Source organism: Pelodiscus sinensis, chromosome 4 (assembly GCF_049634645.1).
Source record: "Pelodiscus sinensis isolate JC-2024 chromosome 4, ASM4963464v1, whole genome shotgun sequence".
NCBI classification, from domain to species: Eukaryota; Metazoa; Chordata; order Testudines; family Trionychidae; genus Pelodiscus; species Pelodiscus sinensis.
In genome coordinates, this window is record NC_134714.1 from 62,422,675 (window position 1) to 62,437,132 (window position 14,458).

Below are 14,458 nucleotides of genomic sequence, written 5' to 3' on the forward strand. Positions count from 1 at the left end.
GCTATTACAAGGTACAAAAATGAAGGCAGAGCAAATGTAAATTTCCTAGAAATATAAATTTCATTCTTAATATAGAAGAGAATATATATAGCATCAGGGAAATTCAACCCTGCGTTACAGCCCCTTTGCATTGCACCAATTAAACCAGCATGAAGGGGTCGTCAGACCTGCCAGGATTATTTCTAGCATCAGAGTCCCTTTTCTAAGAGGCAGAGACTGTGCCATGCTCCTCTGGAGAAGGCCTATCGCAACATGTAAGGGAGCAATTGAAGGACTTGGGCGTAGCTGGGAGTCTTGTGTCCCAGGGCGTAGCTGGGAGTCTTGTGTCCCAGCATTTCTGCGTTGCTGCAATGGCTGCTCTGGTGTGCACCAGATGGACTAACCAGGCTCTGCAGAAGGAGCGTGAAAATCACATCCCCTCCATTTCTGCACCAGCACAAGCACTGACCCATGGAGGAATAGGGACTCAAGCCTGATTCTACTCTCATTCGTTCTGGTGTAAATCCAGAGTAACTGCAGAAATCAGTGGAGATACAGTGGTGTCAAGCTGGGGAAAAGGTCCAAAGATTTTATACAAAGATAATGGGAAAACAATTAAAGAACAAATCAGCTCAGGATTCCCAGAGGACAGTGAAAATCACAGGCATGCCAGCACAGCTGCCAGCCAGGCAGAAAGCTCATTTAGAGATGGACCAAGACCAAAAGCCCTTAAGCTTTTGGAGTGTGGCTAAAATGAGACTTGGATCTTACCCAGCCTTGGACTTGCATTTGCAAAACAAAACCCCAAAAATAAGGCTTTATACAACCCAGACCAGCCTTGATTGTTGATCTCTAATAGAGATCAGAGTGCTAATCCCAGGCTTCTTCTTGCCACAGAAGCAGGGTAGCTCCTGCTAGTAGGCTCTCCAGAACCAAGGCGTATTCCCTGTGGCCTAAACCCCTTCTAGGGACAGCCAAATGAGGTTGATGTCCCTTGCCCTTTTCCTGGGGGAAGGATCAGAAACCCAGCAAGGCAGACAAAGCTAGCCTGAGATCCCATCCCTTCACCCACCTGCTCTGTTTTCGACATGAGTGTACAATGAGACGTAAATGCCTGTACTCACTTCCTGACAGGAATTTTTCCTTCAGCATTCAGCTGCATTTTCAGCTTCACCAGGCTGTGAAAAAGAGCAGATAGCACAAGAATATACTTGTGTAACTTTTCCAGACCACACGTGCCAGGATTAGGGAGAGGGAAAGATTCAGATATTAACTGCTAAATAGAGTCCTCTCTGCAGCACTGTAGTTGTGTTGGTCCCAGACACAAGGCGGGTGAGGTCATATCTTCGATTAGACCTCCTTCTGTTGGTGAAAACAATGTGCTCTCAAGCTACACAGAGCTCTTCTTTAGATCTGGCAGATTTTGAGATGCAACCCACCAGCAGAGGTTTGTTCCCAGGCTTTGGGAAGGAGGCAGAAAAGGAAGTCAGCACAGTGTGTAAATACTTAGGTACCACAGTGAGAGATACCTTAGAAGGCTTAGAAACACCCATGAGAGGTGTTGATTTGTTGCTTGACAATGATCCTTTGGTCAGTTAAATAATAAGACACACTGCTAGAAAGAGTCAGCATTTCTCAGGGCTAATATGATGTTAGAGGGAATCTTCCCTGGATATAACTTTTGGGATTCTGAATTTAATCACTTTTATATACAGTAATATTTAGCACGGCCTGATTACGACATCCTGAGGCCCTAAACTACATCAAGTGTAGAGGCCCCATACCATAAAAATGAATTTATTATTTTCACAGAAATGACATTGAACATATAAACCCAAATCTTTATGTTCTCACAGGAGAACAAGAGAGGATATATAACTTTAACACCATGAATACGGAAAATTATCCTTCTATTCATATGAATAAATGAAAAACATTTGATTAATTTCAATAGGGAAATACACAGTTTATCCAGAATATATATATTTGCAAATCTTTATTCTGATTTAAGTTTTGCTATGAAACAACGAACGGTTGGGATTTTTCTTTTGCCATAATATGAAAATACAGTGAAGGTTCCCGAAACTGATAAATGGAAGTCAACACAAATGTATCCTGCTCAAGATCCACTCAACCCAAGTCTGTAAGCTGATCACCTGCTAACTCAGTCATGTGAAGCATGGATAGTGCATGATGCAGAACACAGTGTGTGCACTAAAATACACAATTGTACATATGTACAGATCAGAAGAGAAAAGACCACACTAATACTTCAGAAAAAGAAGAAAAATGGGAGCAAAGGCACTATATATATGACTGAACATGCTGGACTATAAACAAAAGATTACCAGCCAAGCGGGGGTGCTATAAATATCACTCCTAAGATGTATGAGCTTGCAGGACTGTTTCACGATATGCCATCTCCGACCTCGCGTTTTTCCCAGTTTTATTGGCAGTGAGATTATTTATTTGTTTGTTTAAATAAGTTATGAAGACACAGTTAGAATTTTACCAGTAGCAGCTGGACAACAAAATGCTGTCTTAGGAGAATGATAGTAGGCTTACTCCTAGAAATACTAATTTTACAAGTGCAATTGCTGATTTTCCCCTCAGTCCTGGCCTCTCATCTCTCCATTTTGAACAATTAGTGAAGTGTAAGGGTAGGGTAAGGGTATTTGTGTCTATTTTATCATACTTGAAAAAATGATCTATATTTAAAGAGAATCTTCTTTATACCATGTCTCCTTGATCTTTATTTATCAACCAATTTTGATAAAGTTTTAAATTGAGTCAGTTTTTCTCTTTTTTAGAGGCCCCTCTTATTTTAGTTATCTTATGCCTTAACCCAGCACTGATAGCAAGCATGTGCTTAACTGTCTCTAATGTACAGTAACTTCTCACTTGATGTTATAATTATGTTCCTGAAAAATGCTTCTTTAAATGAAATAATATTAAGCAAATCCAATTTCCCTGTAAGAATTAATGTATAAGGGGTGGGTGCTTACATTCCAAGGAATTTTTTTCACCAAATAAATGCTTGTATATACACATACTGTAAATGTTTTAAACAATTTAATTCTTTACACAGCAGTAATGATTGTGAAGCTTGGTTGAAGTGGAATCAGAAAGTGAAATATTTTCCAGTGAATGTCTTGCTACTATCGCAACTTGGTTCGGTGATGTGATGGGAGCCCCCAAGGGTTAAAGCTGACTACCCAGTGAAAACTACTAGATGATGGTTAAACAAATGATTTTTTATTAAACAGAATGGTTCTCTTATCAAAAATCAAGTGACTTTTAAATGAATTTTAAAACAAGCAATTGCATAATGCTTTTACAGGAGGGGAAAACTGAACCAAACTGCACTTAACTGATTACAAACTTTATGATTATAATTTTATTATATTAAATTACTATCTCTAATTTGCTTAAGGCAGAGCAGCATGCAAGCAAAAAATACAAAAACAAAGCCAATATAGTGATAATAAAAACTCTGTTCACAGCCAGCCCCTCTATGGTTATTTTAGGGCAGCTAGTGGAGTTAGTCATTAATCTACCTCTACAACTTAACAACTCCTGGGTTTCTTATTTATCTCTTGCAGCTGTGTTCTATCTTTTCACGCTCACCTCCCTTAGATGCCTAGAAGGTTAAATTCTGTTCACAGAAAGCTGCATTTGCGCTTACAAGTTATGCTTTCTCAGAGTGTGTCAGCAGCCTACATTTTCTGAGAGGGGCCTTTGTGTGGCAGAATGGGCAATGCGTGCGCGAGGCCATGGTCAAAAGGACCTGCTCTGAGACAGCTACTAAATGATGAACTAGCACTCAACTGAGCCCTCCATGGTTAACACGTTGCTGTTAATGTGGCCTCGTACTCTACAAGGCAGCATGGACTGAGACAGGTAGGAGGGAACGCAATAGACTCATGCTGCAAACACTTCCCAGTGGAAGCAGAACATGATGATGAAGCCACAGTGTCCCATAGGAGCACACCGCTCTCTCCTCTGGACGGCGTGTGCACAGCTGTATAGACACTGGCTTTCCAAAGGCAGACACAGACTCACATTGCCCCTTTACATAAGCTGACCCCACTTCAACTACACTGTCATTGTAAGTAGACCTGCAAGTTCAGAGAAGGAGTAACTTCCTTCCAGCAAGCTCCCTCCATAGTTCTGAGCCCCGTTGTATCGTGCTTTGTGGAGATAGGGTACAGAGTGTGGGGACTTGATTGGGGAGATAGATGAAATCCTGACAGCAGCACCCCTCTTCCCACCTCACCCCCTGCACGCAAGCAGGAGGCTTTGGGAGCAGCTCCTAGGCAGAGTGCATGAGCAGCACGACAGAAGAGGGAGAGCCAACCGAACTGATGCTGGGCAGTAGCCCAGTCACATACCTTACAGTGGTCCACAATCTTTTGGAGCTGCCGGGCGCCTGGGGGCGGGACCGCTCAGGCATCCGGGCACAGGGCCGCCCATTCACCACGTGCCCCGGTCCAGCGCCCCCCATAGCCGCGCACCCGGGGCTGGCGCCCCCCATGCGCCACGCGTCCGGGCGCGGGGCCGAATATTGGCCGCGCGCCATGGGCCGGTGCCCCGCATAGCTGCACATCCGGGTGTGGGGCCACACATTTGCCACACACCCGGGGCGGGCGCTGCCCATGCGCCGTGCACCTAGGGGCGGGGCCACCCATGCGCCCGGGACCAGCACCATGCATGCGCTGCGCTGCGCACCTGGGGCAAGGCCGGCCCCGAGCACTTGGCAGGCGCCTGTAAATGCCCTGGCACCTGCGGGCACTGCGTTGGGGACCACTGCCTTACAGGGAACTTAGGGGAACTGATGAGAGAGCTGCTGGCCCAGCCAGGTTCCAAGCCCCCACAAGGACGGGCTGTTTTTGCAGAAAATCCTGCAAGCAGTGCACAAAGCAGGCAGCCAAACAATGCTATAAGGGACCATTGCACAACTTTAAAAGAGCACGTACTGTCAGGGCTACCGAGCGGGAAGGGAGAAATACAAAGGAGCAGTTGCCCTGGGCCCAGCAATTCAAAGTGGCTCGGGGCTCCCAGCCATCACCACTGATACCACAGCAGCAGTGACAGCCAGAGCCCTGGGCGTAGCTCCCACTAAGGTGCGCGCCTGCGTGGCTGTGCACAAAAAATTCTCCACCGGCCCACCTGCTTTGCAGAGCTGCATAGCAGCACTCACTGGCAAGGCAGGTGGCTGGTCCACAGTCACTGGGGGAGGCATCTGAGGCCCATGTATTGGTGGGGGGACCATTCCAGTGGTTGGCTAGGGCTGTGTGGTGGGGGGGGGGGGAGGGCCTGATCTGGCGGGAAGGCAGGACCTGCTCCAGCAGCCGGGGCCTGCTTGGGAGGCTGGGGGAGTCTGCTCAGGGGGGCTGGGACCTGCTCAGGAGAGTGGGGGTCTACTGAGGAGCCGAGGCTGCTGCGGCAGCTGGGGCCAGCCACCTGCTAGGGGGCCTGGGCCACTCCAGCGGCTGGGGCCACGTGGCAGGGGGCTGCTCTGGTTGCTGGGGCTGCTCCCAGGGCCAGCTCCAGCCCTAGCTCTTTCCCAGGGCTGGGGCTGTGTTTAGGGCACCAAAGTGGCTGCCCGACTGCTCCCTAGGCTGGCCATGTGGCAGCTGCCCAAAGCTGGAGCCAGGCTGTTGTGTGACTGCTCCTGGGTCTGGGGCCCCCTGCATCTCTCGTCTCCCTCCCACGTCTCTCTTTTGCCCCTCAGAGCCCTCGGCCCCCAACCGTCTACCCCTCCACACACTCCCCACATGTCACTGCCCCACCCCCAGCACCTCACTCCCTGCAAACCGTGGGTACTGGCAGCAGGTTCCCTCTGCCCCAGGTGGGGACTCACAGCAGCCCCATGAGGAGCAGCCTGAGGCAGTCCCTTCCTTGGATACAGGCTGCCCGGGCAGCAGGACTCCCTTGTGGGGGGGGGGGCACACCTCACCATCTCCTCACGAGGTGGGGGGGCACTACCTGGAAGAGTCTCTTGGGAAGGAGCACCACAAGTGGGTGGCACACATCCGAACAAGTGCACATGACCTCATTGTTGGGACACAAGATGAAACTCACTCTGCTCATGGATGGAAAATCTTAGAAAACTGACCCCGGACCCTTAAAATTGCCACCTGATGTGCCTGCTCCGGGGGCTCTGAGGGCTCGGGGAAGAGAGACTGCTGTGTGTGTTCCAGACGGCACAGGGGGCTGGCTACCCTAGTCCTCCCTCCAGGGCCCTGCCATTTCTGGGAGCAACAGAGCCACATCCCCACACCTTATCCAGAGGCCTGCAGAAGATGACAGAACCCCTGGATTCGCTAATAGATAAGCAATGTAACAATGAACATCAAGCGAGCAGTTACTGTACTTTGGTTTCAGTCACTGCCATTATAGCTATGTCTAGACTACATACCATTGGCAGTGGCATGTCTTGCAGGTGTAGCTGCATTTCGCAGTGAAAAGCACACTACATCTGCGCCAGTCTCTGCTGCCTCTCTCCAGAGTCTCTCCCTGATGCTGGATCCTTTCTTCCGCTGCCAGTAAAGACCAGCAATGGGAGCTGACAGAACCTTTCCGTGCTGTAATTGACAAGCTAAATTGTATTGTTCTGTTCAGCCATTAGGTAGCAAGACTATACATACAAATCTCTTATTTAACAACCCAGAGTCATACTAGGCAGAGCATTAAAGGATCTTATGATGAATATATCATAACTCAAAGGGGTAGCCGTGTTAGTCTGTAACTTTAAAAACAATCAGCAGTCTGGTGGCACCTTAGAGACTAACGAATAATATTATATCATGAGCTTTCATGGGTTTGTTAGTCTCTAAGGCTACGTCTTCACTGCATGTTCTTCTGGCAGAAAATATGCTAATGAGGGATTCAGAATCATTAGCTTGTTGCGATCTCATTAGAATATTTTCTACCTGGTTTTTTTTGCGCAAAAAGAAGCAGTGTGGACAGTTGGGTTTTTTTGCACAAAACCCCCATTTGCACAAGATCCTTATGCCTCTCTGGGACAGGCATAAGGATCTTGCACAAAACGGGGTTTTTGCGCAAAAAAACCCGTCCACACTGTTTCTTTTTGCACAAAAACCCCTTGCACAAAAAGAAACAGCAGAAAATATGCTAATGGTATTGCAATTTATGCTAATGAATCCCTCGTTAGCATATTTTCTGCCAGAAGAACTCACAGTGAAGACGTAGTCTAAGGTGCCACAGGACTGCTTGTAATATTGTAACTTGTTTAAGCAAGTTCTGTGAACAGTCTGCATTTGATACAGGAGTATGACATGGTGTCAATAGTAAACTAAGAACAGAAAGAGAAGAAAAACAGCAACAGATGCTGCAGAGAAAAGGAACAACAACAAAGATTGTGGGATCTCAACAATATGCCACTATTCAATGCCCCAAGAACTTCAGCTTTGACAAACCTTCCAAGTGGACATTATGGAAACAAGTATCAGAGGGGGTAGCCGTGTTAGTCTGAATCTGCACAAACAATGAGAAGTCCTGTGGCACCTTATAGACTAACAGATTTATTGGAGCATAAGCTTTTGTGGGCAAAGACCCACTTTGTCAGATGTACATGCATCTGATGAAGTGGGTCTTTGCCCACGAAAGCTTATGCTCCAATAAATCCATTAGTCTATTTCTATAAGGTGTCACAGGACTTCTCATTGTTTATTGTGGAAACAGTATTTTGCATGATTTTGAAGTGCAAAAAACTCAAGAAAGAAACTGCAGTTATACAGTGATCTTCTCTAACATATGCTGTGAGGAAGCAAGCATAGTGTATCTTTAAATCCTTTGACTTTACCGAAGACAGTCATGGAGATCACTATGAAAGAGTTCTGGCTATGTTCAATGCATCCTTTATATCTCACACATGTGGCTTACAAACGAGTATGCTTTCACCAGAGACTTCAAGAACTAAGGGGAAAATAAATAATGTTTTATAAGAGCACTGTATACATTGGCTGAAAATTAATTTTGGGAATGCAAAACATGAAAATGCAGGCTAGTTCCAGGATTAGCAGATAAAACCTTTCATAGCAGCTATAACTGAAGAAAGATTTACCACTAGTGACAGTTATACAGATAGCAAAAGAGTCAGAATTAGTCAAACAATATAACAAAAGGTAGGAGCAATTTGAAAGCTCTGAAACTAGCTGAGGGTATGTTTACACTACAGCGCTAATTCGAACTAACTTAGTTCGAATTAGTTAATTCGAACTAAGCTAATTGGAACTAATGCATCCAGACTAAAAAACTAGCATGTCCACACAGAGTGGACCCTGAACCGGGGTTAAGGATGGCTGGAAGCAGTGCCGGCAGGACATCAGATGAGGACTTAGAGTGTGGAGCTGCTGTCTCAGGCTAGCCGAGGGCTGTGCTTAAAGGGACCCGACCCCCACCCAGGACAGACAGTTCTCAGGGGTGCCCCGCTTGCAAAGCAGTCCTGGCTTGGATTGCCCGGAGTACCCACACTGGGCACATCACAGCACTCGCCATCAGACCGGCTGCACTTGCCGCAGGCTGCCATCTGGGGAGAGGGGGCAATTGGGGGGCTGCAGGAGAGGTTCCACCCCCAGAAGCCCGCAGAGCCAGCCCAGTCCTCCCCATCGGGGGCTCGTACCCATTCCTCCCTCACCTCCTTCCACTTACCCCTCCCTAGCCCCCCTTCCTGATGTACAAAATAAAGGACAATTGTGTTCAAAAATAGAATCTCTCATTATTGAACAAAACTGGGGGAGACTGGGAAAACTGGGGGAGACTGGGACTGGGAAGGTGGGAGAGGGGAAGGGAGAGGGTGGGAGAGGGGAGGGCAACTACAATGATGAGGGGTTTGGAACAGGTCCCATATGAAGAGAGGCTAAAGAGACTGGGACTTTTCAGCTTAGAAAAGAGGAGATGGAGGGGGGATATGATAGAGGTCTATAAAAGCACGAGTGGGGTGGAGAGGGTGCATACAGAAAAGTTCTTCATTAGTTCCCATAATAGAAGGACTAGAGGATACCAAAGGAAAGGAATGGGTAGCAGGCTTCAAACTAATAACAGAAAGTTCTTCTTCACAAAGCAAATAGTCAACCTGTGGAACTCCTTGCTGCAGGAGGCTGTGAAGGCTAGAACTAGAACAGAGTTTAAAGAGAAGTGAGATCAATTCAAGGAGGTTGGATCCATGGAGTGGTATTAGCTGGGGGTAGGAGTGGTGTCCCTGCCCGAAGTTTGTGGAAGGCTGTAGAGGGATGGCACGAGACAAATGGCTTGGTCACTGTCTTTGGTCCACCCCCTCCAGGGTCCCTAGGGTTGGCCGCTGTCGGCAGACAGGCTACTGGGCTAGATGGACCTTTGGTCTGACCCAGTACGGCCATTCTAAGCTCAGGGCTCAGGGTCCGGGGTCTCAGTGGACCACCTTGATTTTCATGCAAACCTGCTCCTGGGTGGCCAGGCTGGCAGCTCTCCTGCCCTAGACGGCTGCTTTCCTGCGCCTAGTGCGGAGGTCGTGGACGAGGTCCACGATGTCTGCACTGGACCAGGCAGGTGCCCACCTCTTGCGGTCCTGGGCAAGCTCCCGGGAGCCGCCAGCCTGGTCCCGGGAAGAGGGAGAGGGCTGGGGGGCATCGGGTGGCTGGCTCGATCCGTGCCAGGTGCAGGGTCTGCTGGCTGGGTGCTGGCAGGCTTGCACCTGGCATGGGCACCGTAACCAGCCTGTGCCCCTTTAAGGGGTCCGGGGCCGGGAGGGGGGCAATAGAGTTTCCCTGGTGTTGGCCAGAGTGGCCACCAGGGAAAGCTGGGGAGGGCTAGCCTCCCACTAGTTCAAATTAAGGGGCTACACAGCCCTTAATTCGAACTAGTAAGTTTGAACTAGGCTTAGTCCTCGTACAATGAGGTTTACCTAGTTTGAATTAAGTTCTAACTAGCGGAGCGCTAGTGTAGCGCCTATGAAAGTTAATTCGAACTAACGTCCATTAGTTCGAATTAAATTTGTAGTGTAGACATACCCTAAGCTATATAAACAGACACTTGAGTGTTAAAAGTCATTGTCATAAAACCCCTGGGCAAGGAGAGAACTCTAAGGTTGAAGGCACAGAACCTGCCAGTAGAGTGAAACTGAAAATTGATAGAAAGATTACAGTATTGCCTATAACTCAGAAGAAGACCTCTTTGTTATCTCAGAAGGACTTACAATCAGCTTCAACCTTTCCCAAAGATAAAGTTACCTGACACAGATCTGCCTAGCTTTTGCTTTAGCCACAACCCATGGCTGGCCTGTCACCTGACTCGGACACAGGCTGCATGGCTACTAAATTGTCATGTAGATGTTCAGACTCAGGCTGGAGACGAGATTCTGAGACTCCGTGAGGGGGGAGGGTCCCTGAGCCCAGGCTCCAGCCCAAGCTCACCCCTATGTCTACCCGGCATGGGCCAATCTGTCTATAATGCATGGGCTGATATGTCTATATTCCCTGGGCCAATTCACTACAGAAATAACTTACTGTCTGGATGCACTCCTTTTGTCTTTGTATGTGACTAAAGACCAACAGCCTTCCAGCCAGTGTGTCAGCCATGACTGCTGAAAGGAGATCCAGTACAAATAACTTTAAGAGACAAAGCGGAACCATACATATACATACATACATACACCTCGAAGGATTCCTACTTCATTATATCATGAAGTGGAAACTGAATTAAAAAAAGGGAGCGGACTGGAATAATTGAGAAAATCTCTGATCCCACAGCCTGGTTTGGGCTAATGTCAGTTTTAAAGAAAAATGGAGAAAAAATATGAGTCTGTACTTCTTAGAAGTCTTAATGAAGCAGTTGTGTTTGAAAAATATATTCTCCTAACACTGGAATACTTCCTCCTCAAAGGAGCTACAGTATTCTCTGTGCGGGATGTCTGGCAAATTTCTTTTGCTAAAGAAAGTGATATCATACCCTTTTGGAGATTTTGGTTTCAAAGAGTGCCTTCTGAGATTATCAGTGCACCTGAAGTTTTCTATAGAAAGAGGGCAAAACTAGTTAATGAATACAAATGAAGTTACAGTTTTCATGGATGATATTCTGATATATGGATCTACAACACAACAAACCCCTCAATGAAGTCCTAGGCCTAATCAGTCTGGATTTAAGCTAAACAAAGAAAAAAGCATTTTCTGCCTACTCCAAATTTTGTTTTTTAGGCAAACCATAAGCAAAGATAGAAGCAGTTCTCACCCTGAGAAAGTAAACACAATTTCAGAATGGAATGCATCAACTAATGAACAAGCACTGAAATAACATACTGCATTAGTAAATTACCTTGGCCAATACCTACAGATGTATCTACAAGGACAAAATCACTGAATGAACTGTTAGCATCTATTTATGTTGCAGCAACTAAACCTCCCTGGCTGGCCCATCTCTGGTTGCCTGGCTGTTAAAATGTAGTGTAGACATGGCTGGAGACCAGACTCTGATTCTCAGTGAAGGGGGAAGGTCCCCCAAGCCAAAAGCTCCAATCTCAAACCCATATGTCTATACTGCAGTTAAACAACTCTGCAGCCTGAGTCTGAGACAGCTAGCACAGGTCAGCCACAGGTGTTTCATTGCACGGTAGACACACCCTTAAAGTCCAACACATTTTGGCTACGGGAGCCAAATCTCAACATTTTCTTCAAAAAGGTAAAGGTTTGATCTCATCAGCTCCAGTACTATGATGTGAATAAACCCACAAGGACAGATGTAAGGAGCTATAGCCTAGGTGGGGCATTGGTACAACAACATAGCTCTCAGTAGAGGCTAGTTACATTTTACTCTCACAGAAGCAGAAAGAGGATATACACAGATTGAAAAGGACTGCCTGGCAAGTGTATGGGCATGTGAGAACTTCTACAGAGATATGGATGGATTCAGAAAATAAAGAGCTTGTAACCCTCATTACAAAAGACCTGGATCAAGCATCACTCAAATGCCAACATCTCCTGATAAAATTAATGCACTTTAACCCAATTGCTAAATATGTTCCTAGGAAAAATCTGATGGTAGCAAACACTGTGTCACAGAGCCGAGCATCACACTGTTTCCCGTGAGTTTGAAGATGACATAATGGCATATGTGGATGCTGTGGCTGCATACAGACCAGTGTCAGAAAAGGGACTACTCCAGCTAAAAAAAAAATCCAACCTCTACAGACACGCAACTTCAGGAAGTTCTAATTTACTTTGGGCTGGCTGACTCAAGTACAGTCTCAAAGAACACTAAGGAAGTGACAAGAGACTATTTTGCGATGCACAGACAATTAAGTGAGTCAAATGTACCCATGATTAAAGGCTATTTGCATTGTAATTCCAAACAAAGGAGTGGAGAAATACTAAATCTCAATCCACGGACATTAAGGATTAATTAAATGCTGTGAAAGGAGCAATCACTCAGCCTGGTAGCCAGGCATCAGCAAGGACATAAAGAATATAGTATCTGCATGGGAACATTGTAGAACTAACAGATCAACCCAAGGAACCTTAACAGCATCTCTAACAGACGGACCTTGGAAAAGACTCGCTGCAGATTGCTGTGATTTCAGAGCTCAGCATTATCTGGCCATCATGGACTATATTTCCACATACATAGAAACTGTGTATTTGAAAGGCATAACATGCCACACTGTTAAGAAACTGAAGTCCATTTTTGCTCACTTTGATATTCCAGAACTAGTGATGGACAATGGACCACAATTCACTGTAGCAGAATTTAGGTCATTCCAAATTAAATACAATTTTGATCATATGATCAGCCCACATTACCCACAAACAAATGGAGAGGCTTGATAAGCTGTATGGAGCGCTAAGAAAATCTATAACAGGAAGATCCTTTCCTAGCTTTTCTGTGTTACAGATCAACACCACTAGCAGCTACTGGATGCAGTTCAGCACAAATGCTAATGGAAAGGCAACTCAGGACCAATGTTCCCTCTAATTTTTTCCATTTGTATGTGGAATAAATGTTGTTATGTGCACCACGGCATATGCAGATGTGCAGTACCAATAGAAACACATGCATCTGGCTATGGGCATACTGCTAATCAGCTGGGAAGCATATGAATCTCTCTTGGGTGGCTGCTTATAGGGAACACCTCTCAGAACTACTATTTCAACTTGGGGGGGGGGAACTATTTCCAAAGTGGCCTCAAATGAAGTGTGTAGCCAAGTTGGACAAAAAGCCTAACAAAGCTTATGAACACTTTTACAACAGAAGTCACTCAGGCCATGGCTATACTTTCCCGCAAATCAACACTCCAGAGATCGAAACTCTGGCATTGGATTTAGTGGGCCTAGTAAGGAGCTGCTAAATTGAATGCTCAGGGCACCCCCATCAGCACTGGTACTACTTCTCCTCGTAAAGGAAGTTGGCGGAAGTGTTTCTCTTGTCGACTTCCCACTGTGGGGATGGTGTTAAAGTTCAAATCAAGGTACATGGATTCTAGTTATGCAATTAACATAGCTGGAGTTGCATATCTTGATTCAGACTTCCAGGTAAGTAAAATGTGGCCTCAGAGAACTGCCAAGTCTAGAACTTCACAACCACGTTCATGTCAAATTGGATGGGGGAAAAAAAAAAAGAACAGACAACTCCAGCTGTCATGATGAAAAAAAAGTTCAGCACCCAGGTCATATTTGATTGAGACCAACAGTAGAGACTTCAACAGAAACTGTGAACATCTACAGATTATTTCTCAGAAAGCAAACTACAGATGGCAGATGCACAAGCAGATGACTCAAGGATTCCAAACTGACCACAGTCAATCACTGAAAGAACTGAACACACTTTTACCACTGCCTGAGCCTGGTGGGGGAAGGGCTCCAGCAGCGGGGAGGCAGCAGGACTCTACTTAGCTAAAAATAGCAGTATAAACTGGTAGGCATGGCTTGGGTAAATAGAGAACCATCTCTAAGGTATGTGCTTGGGTCATACCACACCCTTCAAGCATGTCTTTATTCTGCTCATCTAAGCCATGCTTCATGGTTTACACTGTTATTTATACCCATTCTAGGGAGACTAAGCATGTATACACCCTACATGCTGCCAAAAGAAGGATGCTGTGTATGTGCACCCAAAGTGACATACTATCCAAATGCTAGCACTAAAACCTGTTGGTTTGGGCTGGTTGCTGACTTGTAGAAGCCCGTTGCCTCTGAGGAGCCCACACTGGCATCATTCCCTGTGGAGCCAGGCAGGGAGAACAAAGGGTTGGAGTTTTGAAGAGCAACATTAATTGAAAGCCACTTACATTTTCTCCAGGAAGGTGTAGCGAGACGCATTGTATGTCAGTGGGTTTCTAACAATGGCCATGATATCCTCAGCCCAGCTCTAGGAACAAAACAGTGTCAGGCAAATACAATTAGAGATTAAAGTATACCAGCCAGCACATGGCATCTGCACTCTGAAAGGCATGGGCCTCCCCTCCGGAGCCTGGCTATAGTGAGCATCA

General features: G+C 46.2%; 1 protein-coding gene across 1 annotated transcript in view; it reads right to left on the reverse strand.

Annotated features, from left to right (window-relative positions):
• Window positions 1–14,458, reverse strand: part of PLCB2 (phospholipase C beta 2) — a 78,525-nt gene that overhangs the window by 42,843 nt on the left and 21,224 nt on the right. The window contains exons 5-6 of the mRNA XM_006128653.4: window positions 14,258–14,337; window positions 1,104–1,157 (exon numbers count right to left, since the gene is read on the reverse strand). Of these exons, the coding sequence (XP_006128715.2) occupies window positions 1,104–1,157; window positions 14,258–14,337 (134 nt within the window). The remainder of the gene's footprint in view (window positions 1–1,103; window positions 1,158–14,257; window positions 14,338–14,458) is intronic.